Raw genomic sequence first — 17,356 nt, forward strand, 5'->3', positions numbered from 1 at the left:
GGCCCCAGGCAGATGCCTACCTCCTGGTAGCTGCCCGGAGACGGTGGGTAGCTGGCCACACTGTGGGAGCCACCCTGTCTTGCACGGTGGGAAACCAGCATTTCCTGGGAGCACTGAACCCCTGGCATTTGAAGCATCAGCCTGTGTGGGCAAAGTTTATACCTGATTCTAGGGTGGGGCTGGTTGGGCCTGAGTGACGTTTCTAGGGCCTGTGGTCAGAAACTGGGCGCTTTGGTGACCACCACTCCCCAAACAAACCCCTACAGGTTACTTCTGAGGGGTGGCATGGGGCCAGCCACACATCCGGACACCGTGAGGGGAACAGGTGACTGAGCGCAGAGGCACTGCTGCACTGCCTCCTGAAGCACAGCCCGGGAGCTCCAGCCGAGCCGGGCCTGGCCTGGGTGCCCTGTGGATGGGAAAGGCTTTCTGGAGGGATTTGCCCTAACGGTGCCTTCAAGTCTGAGGACGAACTAGAGGAGGAAGGTGAACAGCAGGGAAGGGGGATCTGGAAGGGAGCCGTGCAGGGGCCCAGGGTGAGGCGTGGGCACCTGGAGGACCAGGAACAGGTGCTTCCCATGGCCTTAGCTCAGCCCTCCTGCAGGGTAGCCACACTTGCCCACACCTCGTTCAGGCACAGCACTGGCACTGGGCACCCACTCAGGCTGTGGCCCTGGAGCAGAGCTGGGGCCATGGTGGAAGGCCCAGGGGACCTCCTAAGACAGAAACTAGCTGCAGAGGTCCAGAAGGCTGGGGGCAGGGAGAGTGAGGAAAGGCGTCCTGCCTTCAGTGCCCAGACAAGAGAGCTGAAAGCACAAGGCTGCTGCCCCTTGGGGGCTTCATATCCATTTCAGGATGCCTTTGCTGTTCCACCCACGGGCATGCCTCAGGGTGCTCCCAGCCCTTGGAGAAACAGGAGCAGTCACCTGAGAAGCCCTGTATTGTGTGGCATGAGAAATGAGCCAGGTAGCAAGGCACCATGCTTTGTGAGCACATTTAATAAAGAAAGCTAACTGTTGCCGGCAGCTGCCTGGATCCTGGGTGACCTCCATTTCTGTGGCCATGAGGGACATTTCCTGTGTAAGGGCTAAGCACTGCTCTTGGTACCGTCCCCTTCTGACCCTCACTGGGAGCTGCATGGTTGGAGCAGCATCTAGATCCCACCTGGTCTGTGTGGGGTCCTGACAGTCCCCACAGGTATCAGGATCTCTCTCTCTCCAGCTGGCTCTGGAGCACCTGACCCCTCCGGAGACTCAGAGGCTTCTGACTCCGAGCATGGCTGGAGATCAGCAGATGTGGCACAGAAGTGAGCTCTGCCATTCCTTTTACTTTGGGGCCCTGGCACCTTTTGCCCCAACAGTCAAGTTTCCTAGGGTAGAAAAAAACTCCTCCATCTCCTTCTGCAACAGCTGGTTCCTCCTCTCCGCGTCCTCCCGCGCCCGCTCAGAGTTCCGCAGCTTTATTTCCAGCATGATGTACTTTTTCTTTTCCTGGTCCAGTTCTTCTTCTAACCGGGACATTCGTTTTCTCAGGTCCGCACTCCCTTCTTCCATTCTGAAAAGTCAAGGAGAGACGCTGTTTGAGACTCTGTGGGCTGGGTTCACTGTCACAGGGGTGTAGCCCTGCTTGTGCTCACTGTGGGGTGAGGGGGGCTCAGGCTAGGCCATGGCAGTGGAGGACACCGCAGCTCAGTGGGGGAGGATACCCCAACTCATCTGCTCCTCACAAGAACCCCAGTATTTCACCTGTGAGCAAACTGCCCCCTTCCATAGCTCCCTTAGGCCTGTGATCCTGAAATCACCATGAGGACCCATGCCTTCAGAGCCTCCCTGAGTCCGCATTTGCCCCTCCAGTGCAGTATGGGATGGCCTGCCAGCTGGCCAGAACAGCACGCCCTGCACGGGGAGGGTTGGGACTTAGGCTGTCCCCTAGCCTTTGCTCCTGTGCTGCGGCCTCCCCTCCCACAGCTCCCTGCAGCTCCCACACCGTCCCCACAGTCCATCCACACGTGGCAACCCACAGGAGATCCTGCAGGGTGGTCACTTCCATTCCTGCTCACCCATCACGTTCAGCTCAAGCGCCCCCTCCACGATGCTGCTTCCTGTGGTCCTCCCCAGCAGGTGACAGTGGTGCATCTCTGCGCCACCAGAGCCAATACCACACACATCCATGCAGGTTCACCCTGCAGTGTGCAAGGTTGGCACAGGTATCTGTTTGACCAGATGACCAGCTTATGTCTGTCCAAAGGGACACCTGAGCCCAGCCCCTGAGAACACATGCTGGAGTTTAGGGCCCAGCCTGGTGACCACTGAGCCACATGGCTGTGGGAAGGACACAGGCACACTGAAATGCAGAAGGTGACCGCTCCTCAGAGCACCAGTAACCATGGACTGAAAGGCACCAGGGACCCAGCCTGGCGGCTGGTACACGGTGCATGAGAAACAAATACAGATTCCCCGCCCCACCAGAATGAGGCCTCCATCCTCATCACTTAGCTGGAAGCATGGCCTGAGCCCTCCCCGCCAGGAGCACAGGCAGCTGTCAGAGAGAAGTCCCCTTCCTCCCCACTGCTTCTTCTGGTCTCAGGCCTGAAGCCCTCCTCTTCCTTCTCTGCCAGGCTCAAGCCTTCAGGCCCCAATTACACACTGATGACTCTGAACCATTTCTTCAGCATCTCCAACTCAAAGGGTCAGAACTGAGCTCCTGACCCTCATCTCCAGACCACTCTCTCGTAGCCCTGGTGCACTCTCTTGGTGAACGCCTTCCTCCAGCTGCTCAGCTGAATGATGATATCCTCCCCTAAGCCTATTATTTTTCTGGGCCCCATATCTGATCAGTTAGCAAAGCCTTTTGGCTCTACCTTCAAAATATGCTCAGCACCTGGCCGCTTCCCCCACCTCCACCGGTTGCCCCTCAGGGCCATGCACCCGACAGATCAGGCCTGGACCCCCACGCCTCCTAATTGGTCTGTTCTGTCCTTGTCCCCTGGCAAGCTCTGCTCGGCATGGCACCCAGGTGCACCTGTCAAAGTGCCCAAAGTGCCAAGACCATCAGCTTCTCACTTCATTCTCATCTCAGGAAAAACCAAAGCATTGCCCAGGCCAAAAGACCCCGCCCATTGGCCCACCTCACACACCTCCAGTTCCCAGCCCCTGACTCTTCCCCGCTTGTCTGGGTCTTGGGTTCAGTGCTGGCTGCAGCTCTGGGGTCTCCTCCTCCAACCCTCTACCCTGAGGCTCCTCTCCACTCCCCTCCACATTGCTCTATGTTCTCCTCCTTCATCTCCCTTTTAACACAACTTGCATTTTTCAAAATGTAGCATGCCTATCAGGTCTTTGTCTCCCTGCAACCCAAATAAGAATGCAGGCAGAAATTTTGATCAGTTTTGGCCACAGCTGTGGCCACCTGCACAGCATCTGGTACTTCACAGACAACCGTCTCTCTTTTGGGAATGCATGAAGGAAGGTGACTCCCCAGAAGGGCCCTGGGGAAGGGATCCGACTGGGGTCCTCAGAGTCAGGACAAAGGCCAGCCTCACTCCACCTCCCGATGGCTCCATACATGCAGACAACAGGATGCACATTCCCAGTCCCCTGCTGGACGGGACAGGTGCTGATGCCCTTACCTGCCTTTCTGTGCTCAGAGACCCTCCTCACTCTAGACCCTCCCTCTAACCAAGAGAACAGCCCAGACCACTTTGCTATCGAGGACAGTCACTGCACAAGGGCTATCACTGCTGTCCCTCTGCCTCTGGGAACCTCATCTTACCTCCAGCCCAGCAGGCAGGAGTTAATGCAAGCAGCAAAGGCTCCTGAGTGCTCCCATCCACTGTGAGTCACTTAACACTCAGGACAAACAGGCGCGGTCACACCGGGGCCCAGAGATCCTGCCGGGGACACTCAGCCAATCCCTGGTGGAGCTGGGACTAGAACCCAGGGAGTCTGACCCAGAGTCCAACAGTCCTGCATCTCCCTTGAGAAACCACACCTTGGAGCAGGCCAGAAGAGCTCCAGGCACTCTGCACACGACAGGTGCAGCTGGTGCAGCCCAGCCTTCTGCATGGGAAGAGTTCCCACGTGCCCTGTAGTTTGGCCTGTGAGCTCATCCAAAGCAGTCAGCATCTTCCACTATATTTCTGGAGGCCTGTGGGTTTTACTGATGCTATTTTCTTTCTCGGCTCCATCCTATGGGTCCTTCCAGCCCTGACTCAGGCACTGCCTGCTGTGACCTCCCCCATGGCAGAGGCCTCTGCGCTCAAGGTCCCTCTCCCATATCTTCCTGTTGCAGACACAGTGCCTGTACATGCCTGGCACTCTCCAGCACCCAGGGGACAGCTGTCAGCAGAGCAAAAGGGCAAGGGCTGTCATTGCAGCTCCCAGTAGAAATCACAGGCTCAGTGGGCAGCAGGACTGCCTCCCACCTCCATCCACTGCCTCTGATGGAAAAAGGAAGCCCCTGCTAGTGTGTGGGACCCAGGTGTACAGGTCAACCAGCTAACAGGGACCTGCAGCCCAACGGGCCAAGAAATCTGAGATGCTGAGGGAAGCCCCCAGCGCTGAGAACCCGGCCTCCAAGAGCTGAGGTTCCTCACTGCAGAGGGGAACCCCAGTCATCATGGGAGGCAGGAACTCCACCCCTTTATGAATGAGCTTGCAAGCCTCAGGGTGCAGCATAACAATCCCGTGACCAGGGCAGGCACAAGGGCTTGGTTTAGCAGGGAAATTGGATTCTGATCCCATCCAGGAAGGGGTCTTCACTTCCCGCCTAGCTGGCCTGGGGCCTGGGCACTTTCCAGGGCCCAGCATCCAGGCTATGGGCCCCTGTACTGGGACACAACTGGGACCTGCCTCCAGGTGCCACCTCTCCCTGGCTGCGGACTGCACACCGACTCTGCTCCCACCTCTGCAGCAAAGTTCCCCTGGCTGGGCGGGCATTCCCACTCGCGTGAAATCAGCAGGTCTCCACAGCGCTGACTGCGTGCCAAGCTGACTGCATGCCAAGCCTGCCAGCCCCAGGGCTTTCCCAGAGCTAGGATTCCCCTCTCTGAGGCTGGCTTCCAGGGCCAGCGGCTGGGAGGTCAGGGGCTGACGCCCACGTGCCAAGAACACAGCTCTCCGGCAGGCTCCACCCTGTCAGAAGAAGCTCCACGTGGCAGCAAGTTACCTTTTCACACTCCTCTCGTACTCAGTCCGCTGGCAGCACAGCTCGGCCCTGAGCTCTGCGATCAGCCCCTGCAGGGCCTCGGAGCGGCGCGCATGCTCCCGAGTGGGGCTGCCCGGCTCGCTGTTGCTGGCACCCGTTCCCGCCTCGTCCAGGCTGTGGCCCAGGTCCAGGGACTTGGGGTCCTCGCTGCTGCTGGGGAGTGGAGAGGGCTCCAGGGCCCATTTGGTGTGCAAGGAGCTGCGGAAGGAGTCGCTGGCACGGCAGGCCGTGCAGCTGCTGAGCGAGCCCCCCGCCGACGACTCGCTGGACGAGGCCCCCGACCACGTCATGCTGGCCACGCTGGGCGTGCCAGGAACCAGGCCCGCAGGGGGCACATTGTCGTAGGTGGAGAGTCTCTGCACAGAGCCCGAGTCCTTGAGCCGGTCTCCCGATGAGACTCGGCGGTGGCCGCGCAGGGAGGACGGCCCGTTCATGAGCCAGTTCCCGCCAGAGGAGATGATGGGCACCTCCAGGGACGAGCCGCCCCCCTTCGGGCTTCCGGACCGGGACCCTGGCTGCTGGAATGAGGACTTCCAACTGGGCAGGGTCTGTACCTTCTTCCCAGGGCTGCACCGGCTCCCCGGCCCCGTGGGGGCGGTTCTGGAGAGCACCGCCACGGCCGCCCCATCCAGGGAAGAGGTCCTGTGCGTGGGCAGGCCAGGGCCACCGGGCTCTCCCTGGCTGTCCCTGGTGACCTCCTCGGAGCCCCACCCCACTGCGCACTGCTGGCCTCCGCGCGGGGAGGTGGGCCCTTCCGGGGTGGGCGCCGTGAAGAGCTGACTGTGTTTGCGGATGAGGACGGTCATCAGGTGCTGGATGAGGGAAGTGCCTGCGGGAAGAGAGGCGGAGAGAGGCCTTGCTGCCAGCGGCCCGGCCCAGGGTCGCTCTGCCAGTCATGGGGAAGCTGCAGCTTTGTGGGAGCTCGTCCTGTTCCCAGAGCCAGGCTGCCCCTCAAAGGAGCCTTCATCCGCCCAGAGGAAAGGACCACGCACCCTCCAACTCCAGGCAGGACAGCAGGATGGGGCTACAGAACCACCTTCCTCAGGCACAGTGCTGCAAGCAGGGAGGAAACACTGCCCGCGCCCACGCCCTCCAGCTGGGGTGGGGTGAGGGGGCAGGGCCCAGGGCTTCAGGATGAGCAGGTGGCAGGTTGGAACTGGAAACTGGGAGTTGAGATGCCAGAGCTCTCTCGGCTGCCCCATGTTACCACTCCCGCCCCCGGGCCCCCATACTGCTGACAACCGCCATGCCTGAATGTCCACACTCTGGGAGCACAGGGCTCTGGGACAGGGAATAGAGCCTTTCCTGTGTGGGGCACACATACCATTGCACACACAGTATACCCACCCACCCCCAAAAATCCCTCCCCCAACAATCACACATACGGTGCACCCCACCCACCCCCAAAGTCACACACACACATACAATTGCACAAACAATGCACCCACCCAGCCTCCCCAAATGCCCCAACACACAATCACACATACAATGCCTACTCCCCAAAATCCCACACACACATACACAACACACCCTTCCTAGCCTCCCCAAAGTGCACCCTGCCCACTGCCTAGAATCCCACACACATAGAATCTCTCACACACACAATCCCGCATCTCTAGGCCAAGGCCCCTGCGATGCAGCCCCCAGTCCTGGGGACTCAGTTCTTGTGGTGGTGGGGTGGGGGCCTGCAGTGGAGGTGGGCAGTGCAGGAAGGACCATAGTATCTACCCAGCTGCCTCATTCCCTCCCAACACCCTCACCACAAAGACCAGATGCTAGGAGGTCCCCTGGGTGGGAGGAATGGCTGAGTGCCAGGGTGGACTCTCCCATTGAAGTTGACTAGGAATCCTGGAAGAAGTCAAGGAAAGAATTCTGAGGCCAAGAACTTAGGTGATGCAGGAATTCCATGAAGCAGGCAGGGCAGGCCTCCCCCTTGAGCATCTATTACCACCAAGCAGGGGAGAGCTTGTGTTTTCCTGGCCTGGTGGGGTCCTAGGGTGGGAGACCCAGCCAGGGCAGGCCAAAGACAGGACTTAGTAAAAGCACCCCATCATGTCCTTGGACATGGGATAGGGGCCAGAACAGCCTCAGCTGTGAGCTTCCTGTCTGAACAGCACGTCTCTCTGCATCCTCCACAGGGGACAGTGTTCCATGGGCCCTATGAGGTGTGCTCTCTTTTCCATGGCAGCCTACCTCTGTGCCCTTTGCTAAGTCTAGCTGACTGGCCTCTGGTGAGTGTCCTCACCTCTCCTGGCCTCAGTTTCCTCATCTGTAAAGTTGGGGCCGATTACCACATCCCAGGCTGGTTGTAAAGCGTGAAATGAGGAGATGCCAACAAAGCACTTAGTAGAAGCTTACTGAAAGCAGCTGCTGTTGCTGCTATTTTTAATCACTTATTGTTACTTATCACAGAGAAATTCTCCAGGGTTTGCAAAGCCGACATCTAGGAACCTATGACAATTGCGTGATTATAAAAGGAAAGCAAACATGTCTGTATGTGTTCAAGTGCAAGAATGCTGGCCTGTCCCATCCCTCCAGCCTCTTCTATCCACAGAAACCCCTGGCCATTCTAATTATACCCGGTGACCTGCTGCTGCAAAATTCCTTTTTGTCTTACAGCTGGACCTTATCAGGGTGGCGGGGTGAGGTCTGCAGAGGCTCCTGCCAAGTCCCCAGAGATGGAGATGTGCTGTCTGAGCCACCCCTCCTGCTGGCCTGGCCCTGGGCTGACCTGGTTCCAAGGACTTGCCCCAGACCAAGATGAGCCCAGACCCAGCAGCACCCAGGGACACCAGGTACACCTCCCCCTTACCTTCCATGATGGTTATTGGGTCCTCAACCTGTGGCTGCAGAATGTTAGGTCCAAAGACGGTCGCCAGGTTCTGGACACTCATCTTGTTGACATTTGAGTACGCTTGAACTTCATCCAGAAACCTGCAAAGTAAGGAAGCAGCAGTCATCAAAGAAGCAAGTTCTGACGCCCAGTCTCCTGGGAGCAGCCGGGACGCCCCGCCCCACCCCTGCTGAGCCTTGCTACCTGCAGGCTTTTGCCCACTGGGTGCAGCCTGCCTCTCTGCCAGGCTCGATAAGGGCAGGTTTCCCCCGGGGCCCGAGAGGGCCATCAGAAGCAAAGGTCACTGGGACAAGGGCCCACCGCTATTTGTGTGGAAGGAGGACACATGACTCTCCACACTGCAGTGGGTGCAGATTCTGGGAAGTCCCAGACCCTAGTCAGCACCAGCCCTACATGCCCCTTCTCAGGGTCCAGGATAGGGATACATGAAGGGTTGGGGTCAAGAGGCAGATGGCTGGGGGAACAGGATGGTGAGAGGCACCCAGGAGGGACAGAGGGTATGTCCCTTCTGGAATTATCTACCCAGGACTGTTTAAAACCACCTGCTCAGGGTCTGCGCTTTTCCACTCCCTGCTGCATCCACACTAGGTGTGGCTCTGCAGCGGGGGTGGGGGAGGGCCCCCCCAACAAGGAAGAGTTGTGTGTCTCACAGTGGGGTTGGGGGATGATCGCAGAGCCAGTGCAGGAAAGCCTGGTTCCCTCCTGCCACGCCACTTACTTGCAGATGTATCTGAGCAGGTTGTAATTGGCCTGAGGAAGGTTGCTCACTTGTTTAGCCAACTCCAGAGTGCCCTTAGGAATGAAGAACAGAATTTCAAACAAACACCAGGAATGAGGCCCTGGGCCTTCTCTGACTTCGAGGAGGTGTAAGCAAGGAGAAGGGAGGTGGGGGCTACGGTGACCCAGCCCCAGTGAACCAGAGGGCTCCACCACCTCCCCCTCCCCTCAAGGAGTGGCCAGGGCCCAGCTGTGACCTCCTGGGAAGCTAACTTGCTTCCAAGGAGCTGGTGTGAGGGGTGAGCCTATGCTGGCCGCTGTGGAGGAATGTCAGGGCCAGCACTCAGCTCACTTATCAAGACACAAATATTTGCCAGATAATGAGCCCTCATCTCCCACATGGCCTCGGGGAGGTGAACAGTCCTTAGCTGGCCCTGAGCCACCTGGGGCTGCAGACTAGCACCTGCAGGGGTGGGGACAGGGGGGCTGGCCCATCTGTCTTGGGAGCGAGTTCAAATTCTTTTGGGAAGGAAACGAGACATAAATAAAAGATCTCCCTGTTTCTGAGCCCATGACAGGCCTGAGTGGCCTGAGTGTGGGGAGTGTGAGCGGCCAGAGCTGGGCACCCCGGGACCTGGGCAGCATACAGGTATGGCTCCAGACAGACAGCAGGATGCCCTGGCCCCTCCCCAACCCAAGCAGGATGCTCCAGGCCCCCACCACACCCCCCACACAAAGCAGGCCTCCACAGGATCCATGGACCATGAAAATTCATGAAAATTAGAGTCTGTGTCCTGACTCTACAGGCTGCCACCCAGCCAGCCCATCTCCCAGGACCTATCCCTAGGAGCCACTGACCTCCCCCTCATCCTTGGTGAGCAGCTGGGCGCAGCTGAGGAAGTCCTCGTACCTGGCGAAGGGGACCACGGGCTCAGGGAGCTCCCGCAGGTACAGCTTCAGCAGGGAGGCCACCGTGTGCACGTCTGTTGTGCTGGGGAGTTGGGGGGAAGAAGAGGACAGGTGTGTGAGGCCTGAGATGGCAGGAAATCTCAGGAGTGACTGGCACCCCCTCGTTGCCAAGGGGCAGCCTCGGTCTCAGGTGCATGCTTAGGCACACTGAGGCTGCATCTGCGGTCAGCTGCCCTGGTGAAGGAAAGGCCCATGCTCCTTCTGGGAGCAGTAGATAGAGCTGGGGGAGGGGCAACTAAGGATCCATGGCCAGGAGTTCCAGCTCAGGGACCACCCACCATGCCCAGACACCCATTCAGAACCCCTGAGTTTCATGTCTGTGTCAGTCCGTCCAGGACCTGCTCCTGTCCTGCATAGACTGCATGGGACTCCAGGGGCTGCAAAGCCACAGGGCCCTGCAAAGCACAGCTACTCCACCCTAGCAGCTGCCCTGGACCAGAGGAATCAAGTGTGATGTAGGTCAGGTTGCACAGGGGAGGGCCTTGGGACACAGGCTGGGGGCCCCTTCTACAGGCCTGGTGGCCATCCCAAGGTCTCCTGCAGGACGATGTGGGAACCTGGGAGCCGCCAGCTCTCCAGTAGGAATAGCTGTCTTGCAGGCCCTCTGTAGGTGCTGCCAGCCCCAGCCCAAGCTTGCCCACCCTGCTGTACTTGACCTTGGCTGGAGTGGGCGGAGCTGCATCAAAGCTCCCACCAAGCAGGGCTGCTGGCTTCTTGTCAGGGAGCAGTTATCCAGGGACCAACAGCAGGAGCAGGTCAGAGGTCAGGCCCTTTCCTCTCTTCCTGTCCACAATGGGGACACCTAGCCTTCTAAGCTCATTACCCCCTCTCCAGTGCCCCAAGAGTCCACTCCAGGCCTCAGTCTCCTGCTCTGGCTCGGAGGTGCCAAGGCTGAAGTAGACCAGCTGTGGGTGGTGGTGGCACTAGGCCTGGCACAGTCCTTTCCTGGGTCCCATGTGGGGTCTGCAGTCGAGGTCCTATACAAGAGCCTTGGTATCTCCTCAGAGCTTGCATTCCAAGCAGTATACAGGCCCCAGGTAGTTCATCTACTTGCCTAGGGCCCTGGACTTAAGCCCTGGACTGTATTTCCAGCAGGAAAGATGAGCCCAGGGCCAGGAGACTGTGGCTGTGCCTTTATGCTATCACCTGGCCCTGGCTGAATCCCAGGCTGGGCTCACTCAGATAAGTGCCTTCTGGCCCTCATATTTGGAATTCTGGTGTTCCGTGTGTCCATATGCATCCCAAATACACCTGGGGCCCCTCGTTGCCTGAGGCTCAGTGGCTCTTGGTCTGGCTGGGTCCGGGCAGCCCCCACTCCACCCCTGCTTCCCTCTCCAGCCAGGCTTGCTGCTGCCACACGCTCGGTGGCCTTCTCCCGGGCCACGTTCCTGGCCAACTGCCCTGGGTACCCAGGCTTGAGCCCAGCAGCCCCTTCTCCACTGGGGCCCCATGCCTTCAATGGCAGCCTGAGTAGAGCAAGAGAGATTGGGGGAGGGTCAGGAGGCAGGGAAGTGTGGCTGGGAGCCAGCCCACGTCTTCCCCTTTTCTGCAACTGGAGGGATGGGAGAGCTTCTGCCCTGGGCAAGTGGAGAGGCTGCCCCTCCTCTGCAGACCTCCCGAGTTGCATCCCTGCCCCGCAAGGTCTTGCTGTTCAGCCCTGTCCAGCCTCCCATCCGATCATCACCACTCTTACTTCCTTTCCATGCCCCTCCCTCCCTCCCCTCTTCCTCCTTCCCCATTGCAGTACTTTTAACAGCTGTTTCCAGGCCTTTTCTTGAGACTTTTCCGTAAACTGCTGTCCCCTTCCCTCCTCTAACAAGCACCCAAGGAGAACTCTGCACAGCCTGTGGCCCTGTGGGTGCCCCTGCACAGCCTGTGGCCCTCCCAGCACGCATTGACACTACTGCAGGCAGAGGTGGGGGTTGTGAGGCAGAGAGGGCAGCAGTTGGTCAGCAGATGAAGTGCGTGCCCTGGGGGCAAACTGGTCCTGGTGGTCAGGGCAGCCCGCACTGAGGCAACCCTCCATCTGCAGGTTCCTTATCACCTCTCCCTTCTCAGGGACCCCCTCCTGCCCACATTTAACACCAGCATCCATCCAGAAAGGATAGCAACTGAGGGTGTTAGAAGAGCCTGGCAGCCAGGAGTCCATGCAGCCCCAGGCTCCGGCACAGAGGAGGCTGTCCTCAGCACTCAGCAGCAGGTGGCAGCCTGCGAGACGGACAGCCCAGTGTGCAGGAAGGGACAGGTATGGGGCAGGGAAGGGACAGATATGGGGCAGCTCCAGGCACTGAGGCTTCCAGGCCTGGTAAAGCTTTAACGGGAGACAAGCCCAGGACCTGGGGCTAAAGGGTACCTTCTTATAGAGATGAGCAGGAAAGTGAGGAGGGGGCTTTGTGGAGAAGGTGCAGGATAGAAGCCAACACCCCAGTAAGCAGGCAGGCTATGGCCTGGGGGAGGGAGCTCCCTCCCAAGAGCCTCTGTCGGAAGTGGGTGAGGAGGGGCTCCTCTGTTGGGGGTGGGTGGGAAGGGGGCCCTCCGCCAGAGAGGTGGGGGCAGGGAGGGGGTCCTCCAGCTGGGGGACATGGTGGGGAGGGGCCCTCCGTGGGTACAGATGCAGAGCCAGAGGAGCTGCCATGGTAATGGCAGAAAGCAGGAAGGATGGCCTCAGATACCCAAGGAGGAGTCTCTAAAGGGAGAGGGACCCAAAGCCCAGGGCCACCATGGCAGTATGGGGTCATGCAGAGATGGGGGTGGAGGAACAAGGCTAACATGTCCACCATGGAGATGGCCCTCCAGAGACAATTCCAGAAACAGCATAGAAGCAGACAGAGAGGGAGAAGGCAGACAGAGAGGACCTCCAAGACACAGGGAAGGCTGCCCCAGGCTGCTGGGAGGCTGAGAGTCAGGTCTGCGTGGAACACACCCTGCGGGCACCAGCTACCTTTCCAGGGGAATTCAGCAGACAGGCCAAGTGGGGAAAGGAGGCTGAGCACGCCAGGAATCACACCTTGGGAGAGCAGGTGTGCCCAGATGGAAACCCGGCAGGGCGGGTGAGGCTCGGATGGCCTACGCCACTCCAGGGAGCCCCAGCAGAGTTTGAGTAGGGGAGTGTCGAGGTCTGCAGAAGCCCCTCAGGTAGCATCAGGCACTAGGGCAGCAGAGCATCTGATCCTGGAGAGCTTCCAAAAGTCCCGGTTCCCAGGCTCTACCCAGGTGACATTATTTGAAGCAATCTCCAACCCTAATACTAGGCCACATAAGACAGGATGGAAGAGGCCTGGCTGGCAGAGGTTCAGAATGGACCACAAGCTCACTGAACTCAGCATTGGGATGGAGCTTCATAAAGCTCTGGATGAAGGATCCCCCGTACCTCCCTGGGCAGAGCATCTCTGGGGAACAGTGGTCAGTCCTCTCCATCTAAGGAGAGGAGCTGACACCTCCCCTGGTCGCAGTGACGGGCCTGGGAAGAAGATGAGGGGCTGAGTGTTCTGTCCCCAGAGGAGAAGCCCTGGGAGGCCAGGGCTGCCTGTGGGTCCTGGGGCAGATCCAAGAAGACACGGTGGAAGCCCGTGGAGGGTAGGTTTTCTTGATGCAGGAAGAACTCTATGAAAAACTGCCCCATGATGGGTGGGCGCACTGTCAGGGGAAACAGAGTCCCCAAACAGTCCTGAGCTGGGGGATAGTTGACTCCACCCAGGGTGATCCAGGGCCTGGGTAAGCCCCCATGATGGGTAGGATGGACATGGTCCCAGGGCAGGTGCAGAAGACTTGCTCCCCTGTCCCTGGAACCCAAGAGGAAGGAAGCCGAGCTGCTACGCCATCTTGCCACCAACGGAGCCTGGCGGTAGGTCAACGGAGGAAGCATGGCCAAGAGACAGATCCTGAGAGGGGACCCCTGGCTGGCAGAGTGAGGGTGTGCCCTACACTCTGCCACTGGGAGGGCTGGCCCACCATCCAGTCACCAGCCCACCCCTGCCACTAGAGCTGGTGTCCTGGGCAGGAGCCCCTGCAGGAGGAATGAACAAGTGGCTCTACATCACCCCTGATCATGAGCTCACCTGTCAAACAGTGGCTTCTCCCCACAGTCGAAGGAATCCTGCAGGTCCCTCACCAGGTTGGCCTGGCCCGGCATGCGGAACAGCCCCTCCTCAGTGAGCCCACGCTCCCGGATGAAGTCCACACACTGCTCCACCAGCAGGGGTGCCAGGCGGGGGCCATACTTCTGCTCGTGGTGGACTGTGTCCTCCAGGCGCTGCCCAAAGATCCCTGAGCACAGAGAGGAGCTAGTCACACCCTCCACCACCCAGCTCAGTGGTTCATGCTTGGGACGATGGAGGGCAGGTGCACTGTTAGGGCTAAAAGTGGCTCCTCCCCAGGAAACAAATTAGACACTGGGAGGACGCACACCAGAAGGCTGGGCCCTGGGCTGCCTGTGGACAGACAGCAGGAGGGAGCAGTGGGCTGGTGGCATGACCTGGCCCCTGGAGCTTGCGCAAGCCAGGAGCAAATGGCCCTCAGGGAGCTGCATTATGCATGTCATTGATTGGTTTTGCACCATTCCAAATGAGAAGCCATCCAATGTCCATCAACAGCAGAACCAGTATATCTCCTGTATTCTGTTCTTACCATGGAACACTGTGCAGCAATGAGAATAAATGAGGCACAGCTCACCGGACAAGACAGACACAGTAATACGAAAACCACAGTCATCACTCAGCATCAATCATCATCAGAAAAACACAAATCCAAACCACTATCTGTTCCCACCTCACTAGGACGGCTACTGTCAAAAGAACAGATAGTCACAAGTGTTGGCGAGGAGGTGGAGAAACCCTTCCTTGTGCACTGCTGGAAGGATGATGAGATGGCAGTTGCTGTGGAAAACAGTATGGCAGTTCCTCAAAAAATTAAAACTAGAATCACCAGTAATCCCTCCCCTGGGTATATACCTAAAATAATTAAAAGTAAGGTCTCAAAGAGATACTTGCACACTCAGGTTCACAGCGGCATTATTCACAGTAGCTGAAACACAGAAGCAAGCCATGTGTCTGTCAGTGAATACATGGAGAAGCAAGACATGGTATTTGCATACAGTGGAAACTGATTCGGCCTTAAAAAGGAGGGAAATTCAGACACATGTTACGACATGGGTGGACCTGGAGAACATCATGTGTAAATCATTCACAAAAGGACAAATACTGTGTGATTTCTCTTACATGTGGAGCCTGGAGTAGTCAAATTCACAGAGACAGAAAGTAGAATGGCGGCTAAAGGGGCTGGGGGCAGGGGAGATGGAAGTTAGAATTGAATGGGCAGAGTCTCAGCTTTGCAAGATGGAAAGTGCTCTGGAGATGGAGAGTGCTGGTGGCAGCACAATAATTTGAATGAACATAATGCTGCTGAACTGTGAGTTTTAAAAATGATGAAGTTAGGATGTTTTATGTTAGGTGTATTTTATGAAAATTTTAAAAAATTAGAAAACAAAAAACATCATCAGAAACAAAAGAAGCCAAACCCCAGAGTGCACACTGCATGACTCCATTTATGTAAAGTTAAAGATAGGCCAGACTCATCTGTGCTATTAGGCCAGGACACGGTTACCTTGGTGGGTCAGTGACTGGAAGGGGCTCAAAGGCTTCTGGGGTTGTGGTAACGCTGTGTCTCCCCCGGCACGGTTTACCCAGTTATGTCCCACTTGAGAAAGTTCACTGAACTGTATACTTATGACTTGTATACTTTTCTGCATGCTACTCTTAAATAACATTAGCAAAAAGAAAGAAAAGAAATCAGAGAGAGAATGATCTAAAATGATACATGACAAGACACCAGATGAGGAATAGAGGGAGAGGGGAAGGAGGCAGAGAACTTCAGAGAAAATCTATGAAAGCTAAATTTGTCACTAGCCTAAGAGGTTCCTGGCAGCCCAGGCAAAGAAAGGAAGGAGTTGAGAGCCATAAAGCTGTCTATACCATGGTACAGTAACAGGAGAAACAGACTTCTGCCAGCCTCTAAGCTTTCAAGCTGAGTTCTTGACTCTTTGGAGTGCCTGACATTATTCACACCCCCTGTGCAGAGACCTTCCCAACAGGGCGGCTTGTGGGCTGTTCCAGGGGCAAGATGCCAAAGCTCCATGTCCAGGCATGGGACTTCCCAGGGACGTGGGCACTGAGCCAGCTAAAAGTGGGGCTCTATTTGTCCTACTTAGCTCCCCAACACAGGGGCTATTTTGGAATAAGATACATCAGTCCCTGATACAGTGCCTGGCACAGAGCAGGACACAGTAAATGCTCCTCCTCACCCTGCTTGACCCAAAAACTAAGTGTATAAAACCTGAAAGGTAAAGACTCTTCCTTTGAGAAAACATGCCCATGTGGGCTGCACCTGCTGGATGCCAGCAATGCTTTAGCGAGAAGTGTGTGTGCGCATGTGTGCATGTAGTGTGGGTTTGTATGTGCACATGTGTGCATATGCGCTGGGTGTGGGCTTGCAAATGTATGTGCATATGTATGCATGTGGGCTTGTGTGTGCACGAGCATGCACAGGTGGGGGGCGTGTGAGAGTGAGGAGAGTGCCAATGTAGCTACACACGGTGCTGTGCTGCCAGGTGCTGTTCCGAGCATTTTACACCCATCAGCACATTTAATCCTTCCCATCTTGCTAACTCAGGGACTGTCACTACCACTGTAACCATCGTCATCATTATCTTGACTTTTGCCTGTTCAGCTTGTGGGGTGTTTGAACTGAGAGGCATGGGGGCTTAAGAATGTACACAAGTTCACTCAGCATACACGACAGGGACAAGGTTCCAACCCAGGCAGTCTGGCTCCAGGTACAGAGAATGCACTTGGTCACGTGACTGCTTGGCACCCATGCTGGTCCGGAGATACCTATGTGAGGCATCCCCCAACTCAGCACCAGCCGTTCCTGAGAATGTGGGTCCTGTGGAGGGACAACAGGTAGAGGTCACAATACTAACACGAAGGGAAAGCTGCTGCCGCCTGGGACCCGGTGGGCGAGACCAGTCGCCCCTGACCATAAGTGGGGCCCAAGGGGCCATTCATGAGCCTTGAGCACAGGGGGTGACCCTGCTGCAAGCTTGGCCTGCTAGCTGCCTGGGGCACCTCTGAGAAGCCAGTCTGAGGAGGCTCTGGGGCTCACCACTGACAGTGTCCTGGCCTTTCCACCAGCCCAAGTGTGGCCTGGGCTGGTCCAGGGACACTGAGCCCCTGCTCTCCCTCACCTCAGTCAGGGCTCAACAACTGATGCCCAACAATGGGCCACATAGGTCCACAGATGTGCCTGTGTAGCTCGTATGATGTTTGAACCATTTTTAAATTAGTTATTTACAATCAAGAGATTTTATACATAAATCTGGATTCCCAGCTTCTCTTAAAAAATCCGGACGTGGTGACACCAGGCCTGAGTTCCATAAAAGCAACAGTTGCAGAGCGCAGTGGCATCTGTGATAGCGCACACACGGCCAGTTCTCCGCAGTCCCCACCATCCCCTATCACTTCCAACCTAGCCCATGCTCCACTCATGTGGTCTTGCCAGGTATTCGTTCAGCTCTTCTGCTTTGACCTCTAGGGCACAGACTTGCCCCAAGGACACTGG

The 17,356-nt window shown here is 57.3% G+C and overlaps 1 protein-coding gene across 1 annotated transcript; it reads right to left on the reverse strand.

The window, feature by feature from the left end:
• Window positions 1-1,206: 1,206 nt before the first annotated feature.
• LOC135273090 (rho GTPase-activating protein 22-like) lies at window positions 1,207-16,613 on the reverse strand. The gene is made up of 7 exons (XM_064372012.1): window positions 16,595-16,613; window positions 13,801-14,008; window positions 9,632-9,764; window positions 8,775-8,848; window positions 8,015-8,136; window positions 5,164-6,031; window positions 1,207-1,554 (listed from the first exon to the last, which is right to left on the reverse strand). The coding sequence occupies exons 1-7, from the start codon at window positions 16,611-16,613 to the stop codon at window positions 1,326-1,328; spliced, it is 1,653 nt and encodes a 550-aa protein (XP_064228082.1). The 3' UTR covers window positions 1,207-1,325.
• Window positions 16,614-17,356: the final 743 nt, after the last annotated feature.

Source organism: Aotus nancymaae, unplaced genomic scaffold (genome assembly GCF_030222135.1).
Source record: "Aotus nancymaae isolate 86718 unplaced genomic scaffold, 86718_ANA_hifiasm-v0.15.2.pri h1tg000260l, whole genome shotgun sequence".
In the NCBI taxonomy this organism is placed as follows: domain Eukaryota; kingdom Metazoa; phylum Chordata; class Mammalia; order Primates; family Aotidae; genus Aotus; species Aotus nancymaae.